At 55.0% G+C, this 21,574-nt stretch overlaps 3 protein-coding genes across 3 annotated transcripts in view; 1 reads left to right on the top strand and 2 right to left on the bottom strand.

The window, feature by feature from the left end:
• Positions 1–3,815: 3,815 nt before the first annotated feature.
• MMP14 (matrix metallopeptidase 14) lies at positions 3,816–12,854 on the bottom strand. Its single transcript, XM_004584675.2, has 10 exons — positions 12,486–12,854; positions 8,564–8,712; positions 8,189–8,311; positions 7,590–7,897; positions 7,070–7,231; positions 6,744–6,904; positions 6,395–6,533; positions 6,119–6,269; positions 5,533–5,648; positions 3,816–5,236 (listed from the first exon to the last, which is right to left on the bottom strand). Exons 1-10 carry the CDS (start codon positions 12,591–12,593, stop codon positions 4,905–4,907), a joined length of 1,749 nt encoding a protein of 582 aa, XP_004584732.2. The 5' UTR covers positions 12,594–12,854; the 3' UTR covers positions 3,816–4,904.
• A 1,828-nt stretch (positions 12,855–14,682) lies between these two features.
• MRPL52 (mitochondrial ribosomal protein L52) lies at positions 14,683–20,948 on the bottom strand. The gene is made up of 5 exons (XM_058666197.1): positions 20,852–20,948; positions 20,683–20,740; positions 20,537–20,604; positions 16,062–16,126; positions 14,683–14,853 (listed from the first exon to the last, which is right to left on the bottom strand). The coding sequence occupies exons 1-5, from the start codon at positions 20,883–20,885 to the stop codon at positions 14,707–14,709; spliced, it is 372 nt and encodes a 123-aa protein (XP_058522180.1). The 5' UTR covers positions 20,886–20,948; the 3' UTR covers positions 14,683–14,706.
• The window catches only part of SLC7A7 (solute carrier family 7 member 7), a 53,121-nt gene continuing 52,409 nt past the window's right edge, over positions 20,863–21,574 (top strand). Inside the window, exon 1 of the mRNA XM_058666196.1 lies at positions 20,863–21,469. The gene's annotated coding sequence lies outside the window, so the exon portion shown is untranslated. The remainder of the gene's footprint in view (positions 21,470–21,574) is intronic.

Raw genomic sequence — 21,574 nt, 5'->3', positions numbered from 1 at the left:
CTGTTCCTGTCCCCAAGAAGGAAGGTGATGGGCTGACAGAGTGGGCTTCCTGGAGAAGACCCCCTCTACCCCATCCTGATGCTGCTGTAAGTGTGGTATGTAGCCAAGGCCGCCTTTATCCCGGGGACACAGGCTCTGGGTCCTGCCACCCCTCCCCTCCAAATCCGCCTGCGCAGGAAGCATCAGATGATCTGGACTCTACATTTTAATTTATCTGTTTTTAAATTTTAGCCTTTTTATTAATTTTGGGGGAAAAAACACAACAAAGATTCACATACTTAAAAGGCAGAGTTATAGAGAGGGGGAGAGACAGAATCTTCCATCTGCTGATTCACTCCCTGCATGGCTGTAATGGCTGGGACTGGGCCAAGCAGGAGCTTGCAGTTCCCTCTGGGTCTCCCAAGTGGGAGCGGCAGTCCAAGCACTTGGGTTATCTTTTGCTGATTTCCCCAGGTGCAGTAGCATGGCGCTGGATCAGAAAGTGGAACAGTCAAGACTCTAACCAGGGTATTCATGTGGGATGCCAACCTCACAGGCAGTGGTGTAATCCACTGTGCCACAGCACTGCCCCACACTTACTCATCTGTTTATTTGAAAGACCAAGCAGACAAAGAAAGCTCTCACTGGTTCACTCCTCAAATGCCTGCAACAGCCAGTGCTGGGCCAGGCCAAAACCAGGCTTATGGACCTTTGTTTGGCTGTCCCACATGGGCAGTAGGGACCCACAAACTGGAGTCATTGCCTGCTGCCTCCCAAGGTGTGCATCATTAGCAAGAAGCTGCGACTGAAAGTAGAGCCAGTCTTGAAACCCAAGGACTCTGATATGGAATGCAGGTTCTTCAAGTGTGATCACTCTTTCTCTTTCTCTCTCTTCTTTTTTTTTTTTAATTAAGATTCATTAATTTTGATTGGAAAGACAGACTTACAGAGAGAAGCAGAAGCAGACAAAGATCTTCTCTCTGCTAGTTCACTCCTCAAATGGCCACAACGGCTGGCCAGAACTAAGCCAGTCTGAAACCAGGAGATTCTTCTGGGTCTCGCATGCGGGTACATGGTCCCAAGGCTTTGGGCCATCCTTGACTGCTTTCCCAGGCCATAAGTAGGGAGCTAGCTGGAAAGTGAAGCAGCCAGGACACAAACTGGCACCCATATGGGATCCTGGTGCTGCAAGATGGAGGATTAGCCAGTTAAGTCATCATACTGGGCCCTCAAGTGTGGTCTGAACTGCTGCTCCAAACACCTGCCTCAAGCGTGAGTTTAAATTCTGACTCATGGGTTGTGACCTTGGGCAAGTCATTAATGGCTCTGGATGTCATCTTCCTCATCTGTGAAGCGGGAGCAAGGTTAGTACCTGTGACTTTCTGTGGCACGAGGAAGACCTTGGCTGATGTCAGTTTCCCCTTGGCTAGGAAGAGGAAGGAAGAATGATACAGAGAGCAGTATCGGAAGTATGTGAGGCTGTGGGGCAGGGGGACGGCGAGGGCCAACAGTGCCTCCCCTGAGGTCTGCCCCTTCCTCCAGTGGAGGCAGTGGGGGAAGGGCAGGAGATGGTAGGGACCTTAGTGACCCCTCTGTGGCTCTGTGGGGAACAGCGATGGTGGGCAGATGGTGTGCTACCCCTCCTCGGTCCTTACAGTCTGCCCAGTGCCTTCTTTAGCACCAGCCTGCTTGCGTTCTGCCCAGGCCTCTGTGCACATTCTCTTTGGCTCCTTCCTGGCTGCTCCAGCTCACTTGTGCTGCTTTCGAATAAAGGAACTTGGAACCATAAAAACTGGGTCAGGCCCAGTGGACACACCAGGGGCAGGGCCAGGGAAGCCGAGACCGCCTGCAGGTCCTTAGGAGCCACGGGGGCCCTTGTGGCTCCCTTCCCTGGGCGGGGGCGGCTGACCTAGTGGTTCCCTGAAGTGGGGCCTGCTGATCACTGCTGTGGTACCTCCCAGGGTCCCCGGGCAGCCTGGGTGGGGTGGGCCAGGCAGGCTCCGGCATGTGAGAAGCACGGGACCAGCAGCCTCCGCCCTGCTGCCGCCAGCGTCACCGTGGTGCTGGTGAAGGCCATCTTCCACCTTCTCCCCCCTTTGTCTCCAGTTCTCCATTCCCGGCTCTCCCCCTTGGCTTCGGAGAACATCTTGTGATTTCAGAACCAGCGCCAAACAATTTCCTCGTGATGGGGAAACCGCACTCCAGCCGCAGCCGCGCGGGAGCCCTAGGCTCCCCACCCCCCTTCCCAGCCTTCTCCACTGGCTCCAGCTGTGTTTTGCAGAACCCCCACTGGATAACATCTGTAATTGCCTCCATATGTGGACCATAACAACACAAAGGGCCATGAGCTCATCTTTGACTTGCTGGCCACCCCCACGTGCCCCTGACTACTTCAGGTGCCCGTTCCCTCTGGCGATGGGAGACAGGGGAGCTGGCGTCCACCTCCACTGAGACACACAGACAACCCTGCCAAACAGCTGTTGGCAAGGGCAGCGCAGGAGGCTAGACACAGGGTCAGGGTTTCTGGCTGGCAGGAAGGTGGGGTACCCCTTCTGCCAAAGCAATCACCATCCAGCCCTGAATAGCAGCTGGAGAGACCCACTGTAGGTGGGGCTAGGGCTCTGCGGAGGGGGACCTGGGCTAGAGCCCAGGGTGGGTTGGGCCGCAGCAGGAAGGGAAAGGGTGGGGGCAGACAGGGGCCCACTCTCCTCCCGCTGAGCTGACTCAGCAAGTGCACAGAGTCCTCCAGGCTGTTCAGAGGAAGGATGAGGGTGAGCGGGCAGCCTGGGAACCCTGTCTGGGAAACAAAGCCTCGTTATTTGGCCCCTCCAGCAACATCATCCTGGCTCTCCTGGGCCAGCCTGAGGTTGAACATGATCTTGGGGATCCCCCGGCTGCAGGCCAAGACTCACAAGGAGACAGAGGGTCTGCGGCCGAATCATAGGACCAGGCTAATGCAATTTAGGAAAATTTTCCAAATGGCTTCAGCCTTGCCACTTCCTCTTGTCTCTGGGGTCCTAGTGGTGGTAGCTGGGACAGGGCATGGCTGCGGACTCTTGTCAAGCATGCCCCTGACCTCTCCACTTCCCACCATCCAGGGGTCTTGCCTTGCTCCCAGTCCTGCCCATCTTCCAGGAAGAAACTCATCTTTATGAAAATGCCCGCTGACCCCTCCCCCAACCTCATGGAAAGCACAGCTCATGACACACACAGGCAGTTGCAAGCTCCTCCTCGACCACAGCCCGTTCATCCCTGTACAGAATGGCGGCCACGCACAGAATGTGAAACACAGTTTATTCTTTGTGGAAAGGTTGAACAAGGTCAAAATTGTCCTTAGAAGGCACAGACCCAGCCCCGCCCTGCAGGTTCCTGGGGTCAAATGCCTCTACCCCCCGCCCCCACCCTGCCCCATGCCCCTCATTAACAAAAAGGAACGATTCGAATGGAATTCATATATAATAATTATAATAAAAATATACATTAAACAAAACAAAAATAAAACAAACAGACAGAAGTTTAGCCGAACTGCCAGCACCGTTCATTTCCCCCTACCTTGTGCCCCACCCCCCACCCCGACACCCCTCTCCTTCTTTCTTCCCTCCACAGGGTCTTTTGTTCTCCCAAGTCCCCAGTACCATGACCACCTAAGGTGACTGAAGGGGACTTCAAATGGGTGGGCTGGGTTGGTATAGGGGAGGGAGAGGAGAGGGCAGGACACAGGAGTGTGGCCCACTGGAGAAGCAAGGGGCTCCACCCAGCCAGGAGACTAGCCAGGACCCCACCCTTCCTGAGGTGGGGAGGCAGCCAAGGCTGGGTGCTGCGCCCCCCAGGGACCCCTCCGTGTGTGTCCTCTGCTCCTCCTCTTCTCCTGGCTCCCTGCACTCTCCTCCATACCCTTCCTGAGAGCTCCCTTAAAACCCACCCTCCCCTGGGTGCCAGAGCCCAGCTGGGGCTGCCTCTGCTGGCTTGACCTGCCTGGCACCCCCACCAACCCCTGCTGCCTCTGGCTCAGCTGTGGTCTCTCCGAGCCAACTCTGCCTTTGGGTCCCAGCCCCAGCTGCCTGCATCCGAGTGTGGTTCTTGCTCTGTAGTCTTTATGCTCACCCCTCCCCATCCCAGGGTCCTGAAGATCTGAGTTCCTCTTCTGACTCAACCCTCCACTTCCCAAGAGACATGTCCCTGGGTTTCAGTTTCTGTGACCTTGACACCCCTCCCAAGGCTAACATTCCCAGGGGTAGGGCTGCCCAAGGGTTTCTTCAGCCCTAGTTTAGTCCTCAACAGCCCAGGCACCTTCCTTGGGAGCCTCCAGGGCAGTGGGAAGTGAGGCAGATGTCTGAAAGAACTTGATTGACCAAGCCACAGAGATCCTCTTTGGGTTTTTCTTCCCCAGGTTTCAGGGGGAGCTGGGCACTCCCCACCCTCTCTCCCTCTCTTGCAGCCTCCACCCCCAGACAGACTGGATCCCTTCTAGCCAGGAGAAGTGGAGGGAGGCTGCCAATTGCACACACCTGGGGCTCCTGAGGTCAGAGTTCAAAGATCTAAGGTATTTGTCAGGAGTAGAAAAGGAGCAGATGACCCCATCTGCCCTTTCCCAGTGAGGTCTGAGGGTCCTGCCTTCAAGTGCAGAGCCCCCAGGACATTCGGATGATGGGGCTGGACACACACCAAGCTGTAGGGTTCCCCTTACCTGAGGGCCAGAGGCTGGGAGGGACCGCCCTCCTGCTCAGCCCTCAGGGGGACCCTTCTAGGGAAGAAGCAATGCTAGGGGTGAGGGTGACAGCGACCAGTTGGGGGGACAGAGAGAAGCAGGGAGGCTGGGGGAAGGGGGCTCGGGACAGGCAAGAGAGCCCACCCACCACCACCTGCCGCCACTGGCTTTCAGAGCACAGTCCTCGTGGTAGGAGTGGGTGGGCCAGCCGCGGGGGTCAGACCTTGTCCAGCAGGGAACGCTGGCAGTAGAGCAATCGCTTGGGAGTCCCGTGGCGCCGGAAGAAGAAGACAGCGAGGCCCACGGCCAGCACCAGGAGCAGCAGCAACACAGGCAGCACCACGGCAGCTGCGCTCACGGCCCCGCCACCCTCCTCATCCACCTCGATGATGATCACCTCTGTCTCTTCCTCAGTCCCCTCGTCTGGCCGACCCCCTGATGGGCAGCCCATCCAGTCCCGCAGCGCCGACTTGGGGTAGCCAGGCTCCACCTTCAGCTTCTGATTGTTGAACTTCCAGTATTTGTTCCCTTTGTAGAAGTAGGTGAAGACTGGAGGGGTGCAGCAAGGAGGGCAAGAGACGAGGCAGGCCACGGGTAGAGAAAAGAGAGCAGAGGGGAGGAGAGATGCCATAGTTAGTGGTGTAACTGCCACCGAATGCACTCCCCCCACCTTCCTGGGCATCAGTCACCTCCACTGTCAGACTGGGTGCCAACAGCACCAGGTGGGAAGAGTGGGAGGGACACGTGGCAAGGACCCACTGTCGCTGTCACCATCATTGCCCATCCTACCCCCATGCCCACTCAGGCTCCTCCCTGACTCCTTGTCCCATCCCCCTGCCTCTCACCTTCATCACTGCCCATGAATGACCCTCTGGGCGACTCAGGGATGCCTTCCCACACTTTGATGTTTTTGGGGTACTCGTTGTCCACTGCCCTGAGCTCCTCATTGAAACGGTAGTACCTAGGGAAGAGGAGGGAGAGGTGAGACACTGAGGGTACCTGTGGAGGGTGGCAGGACCCCAGAGCGTCCAAGCCAGGGAGTCAAAGGTAGCTGTGGACAGGGTGGGAGACAAGGATTTTGAGTAATGAAGGCCTGTGGCTGAAATGGCGGAAGGTGGGCGTTGAAGGGAGGGCCTGGGCTGCACGGAGCCACCAGCAGCCCTTAATGACAGTGCCTGGCTGCTGGCGCGGAGGCACAGTGCTGGGAGCAGGAGGCGTCAAATGACCAGGTCTGGAGTGGTGACCCGGTCACCTCCCACTCAATACAGCACCCGCTGGGGGCAGCCTTGCCTCAGCCCCGGTGGACACTCAGCCGGTGAATGTGGGTCTTTGTCCAGCCTTTAGGAATGACAGAATTCAGGGTGGTGGGGTGAGAGGGAGGGGTACTTCCTGTGAGGATGGTGGCCCGGGGTTGAGGGCTCCAGGTCTTACTTGTTTCCCCGGAAGAAGTAGGTCTTCCCATTGGGCATCCAGAAGAGAGCAGCATCAATCTTGTCAGTCGGGAGCCCTCGGCCTAGCTCCTTGATGTGCTTGGGGTAGCCAGGCTCCAGGGAGGCCTCATCAAACACCCAGTACTTATCTCCTGGGAGGAGAAGAAGGGAGGGGAGAGCGGATTGGGGGTCCATGTGGGCTCCAGGGCCTTGGCAGGGGGCAACAGAATCAGCTCTCCCTTCCCGAGAGCAAGGGTGAAGGGGCAGGGCCTGCTACCTTTGAAGAAGACGAATTTGCCGTCCTTCCTCTCGTAGGCAGTGTTGATGGATGCAGGCAGGCCCCGCCAGAACTGGCCGATGGGCATTGGGTATCCATCCATCACCTGGTTATTCCTCACCCGCCAGAACCAGCGCTCCTGGAAGCCAGGCAGAGCCACAAAGGGGTCTTGTGATCTCTTGGGGCTTGGGCCCTGAGCTCAGTTCCCAGGGCACCACACCCTCTGCCTTCTGCCTCGCCACCAATCACCATCACAGGTTCTAGTCCACCTGCTGCTGGCTCCATCCAGTCTCCGGCCACAGAACCTCCTTCCCACCCTGCTCCCAACCAACCTCCATCTTCTTCTCACCTTGAAGACAAACATCTCCCCTCGGAGCACAGCCACAGTATCGAAGTTCCCGTCACAGATATTGGGCCCGTAGGTGGGGTTTCGGGGCTTGTCAGGAACGGAAGTCCGGGGAGTGGTTCTGGGATGAGGGGGCATCTTTGTAGGGAACCCTGATTCACTTCCTAGAACACAGTAGGTGAAGGGCACTTCAGACTTGGAGCAGGAGTGAAGGGAAAGTCTGACATGGACAGATGGCTGCCTTGGAAGGGTGTGCAAGCAGCCAGGGCTGGGCGGGGGTAGGGGAGTGGCAGTGAGATGTGCAGAGAGCTCAAGAAGGGGTCACTTACCATAAAGCTGCTGGATGCCCCTGCGATCATCATCAGGCAGCACAAAGTTCTCTGTGTCCATCCACTGGTAAAAAGGGGCCATGATGGCTGAGGGGTCGTTGGAATGTTCCAGGCCCAGGGCATGACCCAGCTCGTGGACAGCCACCAGGAAGATGTCATTGCCTGTGAGGACATAGGGACAGGTCAGGATGGCAGCTTGGGCCCCTTGTGCTTCCCCACCATGGGTTGTGGCATCACACCCCAACCCCACACAGTCCTGAGGTCCTGCTCCTTCTATGGCACAGAGAGCACAAAGCCACGGAAGGTGGCAGCCTCCTCCCAGAAGACACCAGACTAACCTGTGTCAGGGGCCATGGGGATGTTTGAAGCTGGCCTGGAAAAGCAGGCAGTGTATGAGAGCCGAGACTTGGCCAATGACTTGGCCAAGACATTCTGGAGGTCCCTTCCTTCCCTGAGACTGTGTGAGGAGGGAGCCAAACCACCTCCAGAACCACCTTGCTCTGTTCTCTTTCTCGCTCACCATTCAGATCCTCGTTCCGTACAGTCCAGGGCTCCGCAGAGTCAAAGTGGGTGTCCCCTCCAATGTTGGGGCCCGGGAAGTAGGCGTGGGCCAGAAAGCCACCCTCGCCATCAAAGGGTGTGCTGTCGCCATGGAAGCCCTCGGCAAAGAAGATCATGATGTCGGCCTGCTTCTCCCGGCCATCGCGGATGTAGGCATAGTGCACCTCCCGGAAGCGCAGCGGGGTGGCGCTCTCCCACACGCGGAATGCCTTGCGAATGGCCTCGAAGGTGGCATACTCGCCCACCTTGGGGGTGTAATTCTGGATGCTGAGGTGCAGCCACGTGGGGAGAGGATGGAGTACATTAGGATCCCGAGGGGGATCGCCCTGGTCCCACCAACTACCCAGCCACCTCGGCCTGACCTGGCTCTCCCTGAGGCAGCCTCACGCACAACCCTCAGCTCCCACAGTACACTGCCTCGCTCTTTGGTTCTTCTGCATGGGGGTGCACCTCCCACCCCACCCCAGAAGGCTGCGCCTCGCCCCAGGATTACAGCCGGTTGTTTCCCAGGTTTGTGTGTCTCCCACAAAGAGGAAGAGGAACGCCTGTTGCACTCACCAGAAAGTGATCTCATTTTGCTGCCATTTGAGGCCTTGGATGGCATAGCGCTTCCTCCGAACATTGGCCTTGATTTCGGCCCCAAACTTGTCTGGAACGCCACAGCGGGGACGCTTCATAGCCCTAGGGTTGGGTGGAAGGATCAGAATGTGACAGAGAAAGGTGTCTGGGGTGAAGGAGAAATTCTGGCTCCTGGGGTCTGTGTGTGTTGGGCACAGCATGTGTGTATGTGGAAGGGGAAGGGATGGTGTATGGAAGATGTGGGGGATGGGAGCTGACGCCTGACAAGCGTGCAGATGGTGATGCTCTGAGGATCAGTATGGCTGGGAGGGGTGGTGGTGCTGAGCTAGATCCCTGAAAGGGCCTAGCATTTACTTCATGGTTTCGGAGTCAGCCTTGCCCGTCACGCGCAAACCGTAGAACTTCTGCATGGCAGCGATGGCGGCTGAGAGTGACTGGGGTGAGCGCTGAGTGTGGGTGCGTAGGTCCCCGGGAGGCAGGTAGCCATACTGCTGCAGCCAGGCCTGTGAGAAAAGGGGACATGGCTTAGAGCATGATCACCTGGGCCAGGGGATAGCCCCTGCCTCCCCCACAGCACCTGGCCCACAACTCTGGTGTGGGTAGCAGCAGGCTTTAGGCTCCCAGCCCAACCCTGGCAGCAGACCTGGAAACTTCCAGGCCGGCTGACCTGAGTGCTGGCCCAGGCCCCAGGATGGCTTGTCCTGTTGTGGATGGGGGCCTGAGCTGGGGTTGGGAGCCACAGCAGCTCCAGCCTTGTGAAGGGGGAAAGCCCTGGCATTTCTCAGAACTCTGGGATCCCTTGTAGCTCCTCCCACTTGGGTGCCCAGATTTGCACAAATGCAGCAAGTTCTGCCTGTGCAGGGATGGAGTTTCAGCCAGGCTGAAGGGGTGCTAGTTTTGGCTGTCCTGACACAGAGGTGCCAGGTCTCCAGTGCTCTTACCACCAAGACCTTTTTGGGATGGAGGTGGTGTGGTACTATCCAGCCAGAGCTGGGATCCTGTCACTATTCCTGATGTCCTATGGCTTGGGAGCTTGGGACCTGCAGACCCATGGGAGGTTCTCTCAGCGGAACAAGGTGGGAGATGGGGGTGGTGGTGGGAGATGGGGGAGACTTGGTGTGGTGTGAATTGTTCATAGTATAAAGGTTGGCATATTGCCCTACATTAAAGCAACAGTTTTGGTGTTTGGAAGGCATACACACACACACACACATAGAGAGCAAAGCCCTGTCTAATTTCTAAAGAGTCAGCCTTTATTGTAAAAACAATGGAATGTCTTCCTAAAGCCTGAAAAATAAAACCAGTCAAGATATACATGGAATCGGAAAATGCTTGGATTTTTTTTTTTTATGGGAAGACACCACCCAGATAATTCTGGGTCCTGGCGCCAGCCCTGACTTCTTAAGCAGCCCACAGAGGGATGCCTAGATGATGGGGGTGGGAATGGGCTGGTGGACAGAGAGGGAGAAGCTGCCGCTGTGTGCTGTGGCCCCTGACCAAGATCATGGGGACCTTCACCTCTAAGGCCCAGGTCTCCGGGGAGGTGAAGCTCAGCTTCTGCTTGGGGGCTGGTATGATTCAAGAGCAGCTGACAGCAGACCCGCGACCACAGGGCTGACTGAGCATTGCAACATGGTTTTGGGAAGTGATTCCTCCAAGGCTGACAAGAGTTAAGGCACGAGATGTAAACAACCCAGTCAGTTCCCAGCCAATAGGCCTGGCCAGCACCAACACCGCCCAGGGTGGTGGTGATGATGGTGTGTGTGTGTTGGGGGGGAGGGTGTGTGAAGGATTAACCTCTGCTATACCAGGGGGTTATAGCAGAGTGTGTTCCAGGTACTCTCTGGGAACTCTCAGACACGCCCTGACTTGTGCTGGCTGATGCTACAGCCTGAATCCTCTGTAAGCCTGCTGTGGCCTGTGCCCAGGTATGCAGGAAATTCCCTCTGCCCCTGCTTCACCTTGTGAGCCACTGGTGGAGGAACACTGCTCCGGGACTCAAGGTAGGATGACAGTGGCTTACTCATGGAAGTTGGGAATCATGAGAATGAACCAGACCACGCTCCCCCGCCCTCAGCACCAAGAAAGCATAGGTGAGGGGAGATTCCCCAAGGTGAGATGGCAGGAGGCAGGCAGAACCCTCCATCCAGGGACTCTCGGAGAAATTCCTCCCCTGTGAGTCTTCCGAGAGAGAGGAAGCAGGTGCACACACTCACAGCCCAGAGCCCATAGGGAAGAAGACATGTTCCTTCAAGAGCGGGACATCCCGGGACTCCAGAGAGCCACGAGGCCTGGACAGGAAGTGCCCTAGCGCTCTCCTCCTCCCAGGCTCAAGCAAAATTTTTGCCTCCATCTCCCAGAGGGAGGTTTTGAGCAAAGCAGGAACCACAGAGCCTCTGAGGTCGGAACCACAGATGAGAAAACTCTTGTGTCTGCGGCGGGGTGGAGGTTGGGAGGGCCATGTGCCAGGCCTGCCAGCGGGAGGAGAGGCCTGTGCTGGAGCTGGTGCAAGACTGGGGAGCCACCCCGGCTTTTCCATGCACATGGGTCTGGAGATGCAGACTTTATGTGGGGTGAAAGAATTCAGTGGACTGCTCTGTCTCCAGGCATTCCCCTAGGCCTAGGTACAAGCCAGGCCAGCACTTCCCACCTCTGCTTGGGAGTCCTAGAGAGGTGAGGGGGGCCAGGATGGCCAGGCTCTGCAGCAAGGCCTGGATCCTAGCCCCTGGGGCGTGTTCCTCCCTCCCTCTGCTTCCCACCCTTCCATGGCCCAGAAGCAAAAAAAAAAAAAAAGGGATTCTGGCACTGGCAGGGCTCATGACCCACTTAAGTCAGAGCCAGGGCTGCCACCGCCCCTCCCCTAGGGGGCCTCATGGGCCAGGGGAGAGGAAAAAAGGCAGGGCAGTCAAGTTGGCAGTGGGCAGCCCCCAGCTGACCAGGCTCCTTTTGTTAAGAGCTGTCAGGCTCCTCGGAGGGAAGGAGGGCTCCAGGCCTGGTTCCTGTGACTTTTGGTAGCTGCAGCAGGCAGGGGAGCCCTGGCCTCAGGGCAGATTTGTGCTGCTCCTGGCCCCTGAAAACTCCACCAGCCATTTCTAAGGCCGTACTTTGTCCCATGGGTGCCAGCTGCTTTTCAGAGCCACAGAGACAGCCCATTTCTTGTATTCCCAGGGGTTTCCAACGCGGGTGGGCCTAAGGAAGCCAAGTCCAGAACCCATCCCCCCATCTCCTCCCTGTACCCTTCCTGGCCCCTCCCGACCGCACCCAGGCCCTTGCCTGGTTTGAGTGGGTTGGCGTGGACCAAAATAAGAAGCTGATTAAATCCGTCTCCCACCTTCACCCCAAAATAAAAGACAGAGAGGAAAAGCCTCCTGAGACAACTCCCACGCGGCTTCCTCCTGGGCCTGGTGGGCCACGGTCAGGGCAGGGATGGGGGCAGGGGCACCAGTGTCAATCGAGGGCTCCCAGGGCCAGGCCCTCTCCTGATTCCCGCGCGACTCTCCCTGCAATTAACGCAGAAAACCAATTATCACCAAAAAGGGCCTGAAGGCGCCGACGGCTGGGGGCATGGGGTGGTGGTGGTGGTGGCCTGCCAGAACCCCCACCCCAGCTCACAAGGAAAGCTTTGTGTGCGCACGTAGGCGGCCAGTGTCCCGGGACCCTACATGCTGACGCTCTGGCCAGACATGGTGGTCCGGGGTGGGTGGGGAGACCAGGGGACTGGGGTCTCCCCAGGAGCCTGGCCCCACCTGGTTGCCCACGGGTCGGCCGAGGCCCTTGCCCACGGGTCGGCCGGCCAAGGCCCTGGGTGCGCACAGGGACAAGAAGAAGCCCGCTTCGCGGCTCCTGCGGCGGGAGTGCGCCGGAAAGCTGGGAAGTGGCAGAAACAACAAACTTGCCCGGGATGGGGACCTGGGCAGCGCGGGCCTGCAGCGGAGTCCAGATGCTTACTTAGCAGGCTCCCCCGGTGATTCCCGAGCCGAGCGCAGAGCCCAAGGGAACTGCAGCAGGGAGGGCGGTTGCCTGCCCTGCGGTTAAGTTGTTGCAAGGAAAGGAAGGATTGGGGGGAAAAATAGTAAGTCGGCGGCGACAGGCAAAAGTTGAGCCGACTTGCAAGTTTGGAGGAGGGAAAGAAAAAGAAGCGGGATCTTGCAGACCGGAACAACGGAGATCCCGACATCCCCGGAGGTGTCTCCTGAGGGACCCCCTACTCCACCCCGACTTGCCTCCCCGGCGGGCGCGACTCCGAGAACGGGAAAGGCCAGAGGAGTTCACTTACTTCGGGACTGAAGTTGTTGCTTTGGGCCGAGCCGAGGGAGGCGAGCGCGGTGCAGAGCGTGAGCAGGGGGAGCAGGAGCCTGCGGGAGGGTCGTGGGGCGGGAGACATGGTCCGCAACCGTCGGGGCAGCCGGGTTGGGCGGGCTCCGCGCGGCGGGGCCCACGCCTTGGGGTCGCGCCGCCACTCGTTCGCGGCGCCTTTGTCTCGGAGAAGCGCAAGACTTTTGGGTTCCTAGAGCGCGGCAGGCTGGGAGATGAGAAGGGCTGTTCTGGAAGAGCCTGTTTGTTCTTCTCTTTTCCGTTTTTTGATCTTTCTTCTGCTTAGTCGGCGAACAGAGCCCTTTCGCCTCTCTTCTCTGGTCCCTCCCTTCTCCCGCAGCCGCTCCTCCTGCCCCCGCCCCAAAGCCCTCCTTTCCTGGTGGGGACGTGGTTGTTTCAGCCTGAATCCAATTACAGCCAAGAGCTGGAGGGGCGGGGGTGAAATCCTAAATTGCCTTTCCATGGTGCAGGCTGCCATCTGCAGGGGTTGAGGCCGCAGGCGACAGCAGGGGGCTGAGGGGTACCCAGGGGACGGGATGTGGGAGACTTTTCTCTCCCTAAGCACAATTTGGGTGGCTTGACTTCCTTTGGTATTCAGCATGTGAGTGCGAAGTACTGGAAGCCTGTGGCTAGGCCAAGCCTGGAGTTCAGGGGCTGGGACGGTGATGGCTGTGGTGGGCCAGCCTTGCTGCCCACCCTGCCGGGAGACCTGGGTTGCAAGCCTTCCACAGTTTACTAGCAGTTTGGGGGGTGGGAGGGATGGACTTGCTGGGACCCGTGAACAACCACCTCTGTCCCTTCCTCTCCCCTGCCAAAAACCCTCAACAAAGCACAGTCACCAACAGTAAACCTGACTGCAACTTGGGCCCTGGGGTCAGCTCTGCAAAGACCATCATGTGCCCTTTCCCCTTGTCCCCTGCAATCTAGCAGCCCGGTAATTAGAACTGGCTGGGGAGGGGAGGGGCGCCAGGCCATGAACTCCTGGGGAAAAAGCGAATCAGATCTGATGAAACTGCTGGGAAGCAGGGAGGGACAGGAGTCAGGACCGTGGCTTTGGGTTCTGCCTCCACACTGAAAGAGGTGGCAAAGCCTTCCTTCTAAGCTGGGATCTCTTTCAGGGCATGACTGGTGTCTGGGAACAAAAGGTAGAGGTATTCAGGGAAAGGTAAGGGGCCCCCAAAGCTGAGAAAGGGAGGCAGATAAGAGGGTGAGAACCAGATCTGGAAAAGTAGCACAACATTGTGAAGCAGGAAAAGTGTGGGAGACAGAAAACTTAACCATCAGCGAAATCTAAGATCCAAGAATTGCGTCTGGTCAGTGAGAGGAAGGAGGTCATGGCAGGAGGAAGGGAAGGAAAGCAATAAAGGAGGGTGGATAGAATGTGGTTAGGTAGGGAACTTCAGGAATGACCATGTTTGTGGCGGAAGCACAGGGCAGTGCTGTGTGTTGCGATGGGAACACGGCTTCTTTGGCCCTAGAATTCATGGGGGGTGGGAGATTAGTAAAAGGAAGGGTGGCCCAAGTCCTGGGTGGCTGTTTGTGTGTATGAGGCATGTGCAGGGTACAGATCCTTGGGTAGGGCTCATTCATAACCACATACACAAGTGGGAGGATGCTGGGAAATCTCCAACCAACCTTTGGAATTCAGTCAGCATGATGGCTACTCAGAACTTAACTGTCAGCAGAGCATCCGGCATCTAGTTCTCTTCCAATGGACCTTGGGATACTCTCCTAGATCATGTATTTGAACTTTAGGAAAATCAATACTAGCTGCTTGCTGAAAAACAAGCTCATTTGGAAAGTCTTTTTAAATCAAAATATATTTATTAAGTACCCACTGCATGCACATAGCCCAAGCTGTGTGTGGGTGGGCTTTAAAGGCTTGGGTGCCAGGTTAGAACTGCTCTTCAGGTTTCAGGTGCACAGAGCCACTACTGCTCCCGGCTGGGCCAGTCCCGCTGCCTGGAGCGCAAGCCTAGTGATTCTAGAGCAAGATCCTGCTAAACTGGCACGCAGCCAGGATGAGAGCACTGAGCCAAGCGTCGCAGGCAACGATCTTGCAGCCTGTCCTTCCTGGTGTCGGAGGAAGAAGCAAGAGGCTGTCTTCTGGCTGGGATGAGGCATTAGGGGGGTACAAATGTGAACCAGAGAGGCTGGGGAAGAGAAGACGGTGTGATCTGCTTTTATTGATTTGGGGGTGGGCCATGTGGTGAAGCCCCTTTGGGTTTCAGCATGTTTCTCTGCTTCCTCTCTTCTTCCAGCTTCTGCTGCCGGAGCTGCCAGGCCTGTATCCCAGCATCCATTTCCTGTGACAGCAGCACAACTCGTCTCTGAAATAGACAGGAAGACCCAGGAAGACCCGTGAGGGTGATATCTGGGACCTGAGTGCTAAACCATCTGTCCTTTCACTGCCAGAGGTGGAGGTTTTAGCTGGAAAATGGCCCTGCTCACAAGGGAGCGGGTGGGACTGAATGTTAGGGAGGGCAGCCAAAGGGAGGCAGCCTGACCTGGGACGGCCCCCTGGGTCCTCCCTTCTCCCAGCTTCAGTAAAACCCCTGGCTGCTAAGACCTCAGGATCTCAGGTGCAACCCAGCACAAGGCAAATTACCTTGTTTCCTGCTGGGGGCAGCGATTTAGCCTAGTAGTTAAGAAGCCCACATGCTGAATCAGAGTACCTGGGTTCAGTTCCTGGCTTTAGCTTCCTGACACCAACATGGAAGACCTAGGTCACATGCATTCCTAGCTCCTGGCTTTGGTGTGGCCCAGGCCAGGTTATTGTGGATATCTGGGAGTGAACCAGCCAGCTAGGAGCTGTCAACGTCTCAAATAAATAAAAACTACCCTGGGGCACAGCGTGGTAGCCTAGTGGCTGAAGTCCTCGCCTTGCATGCACCAAAAGCCTTGGGATGGCTCAAAGCCTTGGGACTCTTCATCCACATAGAAGAGCCAGAAGAGGCTCCAGGCTCCTGGCTTCAGATTGGTGCAGCTCTGGCCATTGCGGCTGCTTGGGGAGTGAATCAATGGACGGAAGATCTTCCTCTCTGTCTCTCCTCCTCTCTGTATACCTGACTTTCCAATAAAATAAATCTTTAAAAAAAAAATAAATAAAGGGCCCAGCGCCATGGCCTAGCGGCTCAAGTCCTCACCTTGAACATGTCCCGGGATCCCATATGGGCGCCGGTTCTAATCCCAGCAGCCCCGCTTCCCATCCAGCTCCCTGCTTGCAGCTTGGGAAAGCAGTGGAGGACGACCCAAAGCCTTGGGACCCTGCACCCGCGTGGGAGACCCGGAAGAGGATCTGGGCTCCTGGCTTTGGCTCAGCACAGCACCGGCCGTTGCCGTCACTTGGGGAGTGAATCATCGGATGGAAGATATTTCTTTCTCTCTTCCTCTCTGTATATATCTCACTTTGCAATAAAAATAAATAAATCTTTAAAAAAATAAATAAATCTTTAAAAAAATAAATAAAAATAAAAACTCCCCCTCCAATCCCTCTGGTGACAAGTAGGTAGCCCTAGCTAGGGCTTTAGACACTCACTGCAAATTTCTCCCTTTCAGCTTTTCTTCGCAGCTGGCCTTTCATTGGGGGAGCAGGGCGGCCATCTACAGACGGAGAGGAGAGAGCGAAGTTAGGATTAGGGACGGTCTGTGGCACAGTGTAAAACGAAGAATCAACATTCAGTGGCTCTCTTCCACTTAAGGCTTGTGGTGGGTTTGCTTTTCCTACATCAGGTCCCTCATTTCAAAGCTGAGGGATGACCAACCCGCCAAAAGTTCACAGGCTTCTCCTATTCTATTTCACTGACCCCTCATTAGCCTGCATTGTAGGTCCTCTGCAAAGGCAAGGCCACTGCTTTACAGTTAGAAACCCTGCATTGACTGGTGTGATCCCTTTTCTGTGAGCCCCTCGCCCAATTCCACCTTATTCGGCCATGAAATTGCCTCCTGTCCTTTTCCTCCTGACCATATCCTGATGTTTAGGTCTATTCAAACCCCAGCTTTTCCAGATACTCATCTGTAACCTCAACTCCACCAGCTTGCTCTCCTGAAAGAAGCATGTATCATTTATGAGTGTGGGGCGATGGCTCCATTGGCTAACACCCCACTTTGCAAGTGATGGGATCCTGGTTCATCTGGGTGCCAGTTTATGTCCTGGCTGCTCCACTTCCATCCAGCTCCCTGCCTGTGGCCCAAAGCCTTAGGACTCTGCACCCATGTGGGAGACCCGGAAGAAGCTCCTGATCAGCTCAGCTCTAGCCATTGCAGCTACTTGAGTGAAACCAGCAGGTGGAAGAGTTTTCTCTCTTATCTTCTATCTATAAAAAATCTTTCGGGCCTGGCGCCATGGCCTTGCGGCTAATGTCCTCACCTTGAATGCACTGGGATCCCATATGGGCACTGGTTCTAATCCCGGCAGCCCCGCTTCCCATCCAGCTCCCTGGGAGCTTGTGGCCTGGGAAAGCAGTCAAAGATGGCACAAAGACTTGGGACCCTGCACCCATGTGGGAGACCGAGAAGAGGTTCCTGGCTTGCTTTGGATTGGCGCAGCATCGGTCGTTGCAGCTGCTTGGGGATTCAATCATCAGACAGAAGATCTCTCCATATGACTTTGCAATATATAAAATCTGTCTTTCCCAGAAATCTACTAATTTAAAAAGGCAGCAGCACGCATTATTTAATATTCAACTATTTGCTTTGGGATATTTACTATACTGTTTCTGCTAAAAGACTTCTTTATTTGAAAGAGAAACAGATTTTCATCTGCTGGGTACTCCTCAGATGGTGGCAATGGCCAGAGTTGAGCCAGCTTCTTCTGGGTATCCCATGTAGGTGCAGGGTCCTATGTACTTGGGCCATTTTCTGCTGTTTTCCCAAGCACTTTAGCAGAGAGTTGGATTGGAAATGGAAGCAGCCAGGACTCGAACTGCTGCACATATGGGAAGCAGCCACACAGCTCAGTTTTATCTGCAATGCCACAGCATGGCTGTATGCTAATTTTTAAAAGATTTATTTTTATTGCAAAGTCAGAAATACAGAGAGGAAGATCTTCCGTCCATGATTCACTCCCCAAGTGATGGCAACGGTTGGTGCTGCGCCAATCCAAAGCCAGGAGCCAGGAACCTCTTCTAGGTCTCCCACGTGGGTGCAGGGTCCCAAGGCTTTTGGGCCATCTGCTTTCCCAGGCCTGCTTTCCCAGGCCACAAGCAGGGCCGCCGGGATTAGAACCAGCATCCATATGGGATCCCAGCACGTTCAAGGTGAGGACTTTAGCTGCTAGGCCACCGCGTCAGGCCCTGCTATTTATTTTTGTAATGTTATTTAGCTGTCTAGATCCTTCTGGAAGATAGCAGATTACTGAGATATTATTTAATTTCTAAAATGTCCACACTTTGTTTTCCCAGCCAGATGAAATTCTTTGGGATCAGGAACTCTACATCAGCTTTTGCTATTCACAGGATGCAGGCACATAAATTTGTTACACAAATTCCCTAAGGTGTCTGCTGACCTCCTGAAAAGACACGCTATCTGATCCTCAAGTACTGTGCAAAGGAGATGAGGAGAAAGGACACTTACCTGCAGCGAAAAGAAGCAGTGAAAATTCTGCCTAAGGGCTTTTTAAGATAAGCAGAAATGAAGTAATATGTTCTGGGAAAAGAAACCACTACTGTGTATGCAAAGTGCTGTCCACTGGCCGTCAATCTTGTCAACACAACCATAAGATAGGTATGTTGTACAGTTGTGGGAACTGAGAATCAGGTAAAACTAAGCAATGTGCCCTAGGTCACAAAGTTAGCAAGAACGGAGGGCTCAAATGAGATTCAGGGACCAAGGTAGATGATGAGGATTAGCAAATTAAAACAGTTGCTTGGTGCCATCAGCTGGTTCACTCCCCAAGTGGCTGCAAGGGCCAGAGCTGTGCCAATCCGAAGCCTGGAGCCTCTTCTAGGTTTCCCACATGGGTGCAGGGTCCTAAGGCTTTGGGCCATCCTCGACTACTTTCCCAGGCCACAAGCAGGGAGCTGGATGGGAAGCGGGGTTGCTGGGATTAGAACCAGCACCCATATGGGATCTCAGCACATGCAAGATGAGGACTTTAGCCGCTAGGCTACTGTACCAGGCCTGAGTGGGAGGCAGGTAACGGCATAACTACTGAGGTTCCTGTCATCCATGTGGAGACCCAGATTGAGTTGCAAGCTCACGATTTCCACATGGCCAAGCCCTGGCTGTTGCAGATATTTAGGACTGACACAATAGACTAAAGATTTCTCTTCTTTCTTTGTCATTCTATCCTTTGAGATAAATAAATGATGGCTACCCAGGGCACTGGAGGTGAGGGGCTGGGTCTGCTTCAGACCCAACATGTCTCCCAGGCTTCAGCCTGGAACAGGAGGACCCACAGGAGCCAGTTATGTCACCGGCCTGGCGGGATTCCAGCCAACCAATGGCACACCTGAATGGACATAATTGGGGCGTAGACAGCCCCTTTGCCAGCCTATGTGTCTAGAGGAGTGTAAAACCCGACAGGTATCTCAACCGCCCTTTTTTGCCTCCATCTTCCTTCCGCTCTGTGCAAAGGGGACCCAGGAGTGGATTTTTCAATAAAACTTCCGTTACAACTATGGACAACTTGCTGATATTATTCCACCAGCGGGCGGGCGGTCGGTGGTCATCATCTAACAATAACTAAACCTAAAAAGAGAATAAAGTATAGGGATGGGCATTTGGGGAGTGAAGATTGATCTCTGCCACTCTGCCTTTCAAAGAATTTTTTAAAAATTCCAAGTATAGGGACAGGTGTTCAGTTTCTTCATGGGACACCCACATCCCATAGCAGAGTGCCTGGGGCTGAGTCCAGGCTGCACCTTGCACTCTAGATTCTCACGGATGTATCCCTTAGGAGAAAGCAGTGATGACTCAGTACTTGGGGTCCCTGTCCCGCCCTCTGGAAGTCCCAGATGGTCCCTGGCTTCAGCCCTACCCACACCCTGGCTATTTATTGCCTGCATTTGGGAATTAAACTAATAGAGTAAGATCTTTCAAATAAAAATGGGGGGGGCGGAATCAGGTGTTGATTATTCATCTCCTTGGTCCTACTGTAAGGGAATCTTAACCTTCTAGTATATGAATAGGTGAGAAAAAAACCATCATCTTCCTTGGTCACGGTAAAACACCATGTCGCCTGTAGGAATCCAGCAAGGTATAAATTTGCAGGATTTTTTTTTTACTGTCATAGAGCCCCAGCCCTTTCCAGATTCTAGTCCTGGTTTTGCTGCTACCTAGCTGTATCAGAGTACATCAATAAGTTTGTAGGATAATAAAAGAAAAAACATTTAGTTGGGAACCAAAAGGTTGAAACTTAGGTGTGGTCTATCTTTTCCATGTGCGCCTTGACGACCCTCTGTATGCAAAGATGTTTTTTGCACGCAAATCAACTTATCCTTTAATTCGTTGTTTTATGATTCTTGGGGGGGGACACTTTGTTTTGATCACAAGCCCTTTCACAATTCTGTAAACCTCAATTTTCTTGCCTGTAATCTGGAGTCCCACACGGACAGCACAGAATGGTTTCACCTTCTCTAGAGTCAATTATAGATTCTCTCAAGTATAAGCCTTTTTCCATGGCCTTTGAAAGAGCTTTCAGTACATTTGGCACCCAACTGCTCAAACTGTACTCACCACACAGAAGGGCATTTTTGTTGTTGTTGCTGTTTTTGTTTTGTTTTGTTTTTACCTTTTCCCTAACTTGTTAAAAATGACTCCCTTTGCGAAATGCAACCCTCCCCGGCCCTAGAGTCGTCCCCGTCGGAACTACCTTCTGCTTGGTTCCACAGACCCTGAAGGTAACCTTCATAGCTGGAACTTAATTTGCAAAATAACACCACCTGGTTTCTTCTGCAGGGCGAGCTCGGCACGCCCCGTCCCATCCCCGCCCCATCCCCGCCCCGCTCCGCCCCCGGCGCCCCGCTGGTACCACCCCAGCCCCGGGAAGGGCGGCAAACGGTCCGTGCTCACCGGCGAAAGACCAATCTGGGAGTTCCGTGAGGGGCCCGTAGCCGGAGGGGTTCGCAGGCAGGCCCTGCCTGGGTGGAGACAAACAGTTCTGTGAGGACCCGGGCAAGTGTCTTGCTCCCTTCCGTCCCCTCGACCCCAGCACTTACTGGAGTCGCCACTGACCGCCCGCCCGAGCCGTGGCGCTGCTGTGCAGCCGCCGAACACCTACGGAAGAAACAGGACGGAGTAAGGGGAGAAGCTGCATAGCCGGCTTCGGGGGTCCCAGGCCCGCCTCGCTCACGCGCTCCCAAGACTCCTGATGCGAGAGCCACTCACTCGAGAGAAGAGTCATGCTGAGAAAAGCAGCCATGCTGAGGCTCGGAGGCCGGAAGTGGGCGTGGCTTCGGCGTGCCCGTGCGCGACCTAGCGCGGGAAGCCGGGAGCCGCCATCCTAAATCTAATTTCAATAACGGGGTCCGCCATCTTGGGTAGTCGTACGGAAGTGAGGCGAAACTGTGACCGAAGTTTTGTGGCAAAAACTAATTGTTGTCAAAGGTTATCTTAAGTAGAGGCTGTCTGTTCTCAGCCTGAAACGTCCTCGACTTCCAGAGTGGTCTCTAGTTCTTTAAAATGTGAAGCAACTCTTTATAGTAATTGCGTCCACAGTCCTTGGTGTATAGCCTCTTGCATTCTCCTGTGAAAGTATTTTTCCCAGACTTAAGAGATGTGGTCAAAACGTGACTGACTCAGAAAATCTGGCTTCAGCCCTCACTCGTATATAAGGAAGGACTCTAAGGAAAGAGGAGAAAGAACAGAACTCCGAGCCAGACCAGAGTTTATTCAGAGAATAAGCCCGGGAGGGACTCACCTGGTGGTGAACGCCCAGCAGAGGGTCCCCAGCGAACATACAGGAGAGAGAGCACTCTCGCAGAGTAGTGGCTTATGTAGTATAAGGTAGGTGGGAAAACTTGAGGGGGCTGGGCTAAGACTGAGTTGTCAGATAGTGGGGAGAGAGCTTCGGGGGTGGGTGGGCTGAGGCTGGCTTGGTGAGGGAGAGCT

Source organism: Ochotona princeps, chromosome 6, assembly GCF_030435755.1.
Source record: "Ochotona princeps isolate mOchPri1 chromosome 6, mOchPri1.hap1, whole genome shotgun sequence".
Lineage (NCBI taxonomy): Eukaryota > Metazoa > Chordata > Mammalia > Lagomorpha > Ochotonidae > Ochotona > Ochotona princeps.
The sequence above is the reverse complement of the archived record's forward strand: the minus strand, read 5'-3'. Positions and strand labels throughout refer to the sequence as shown.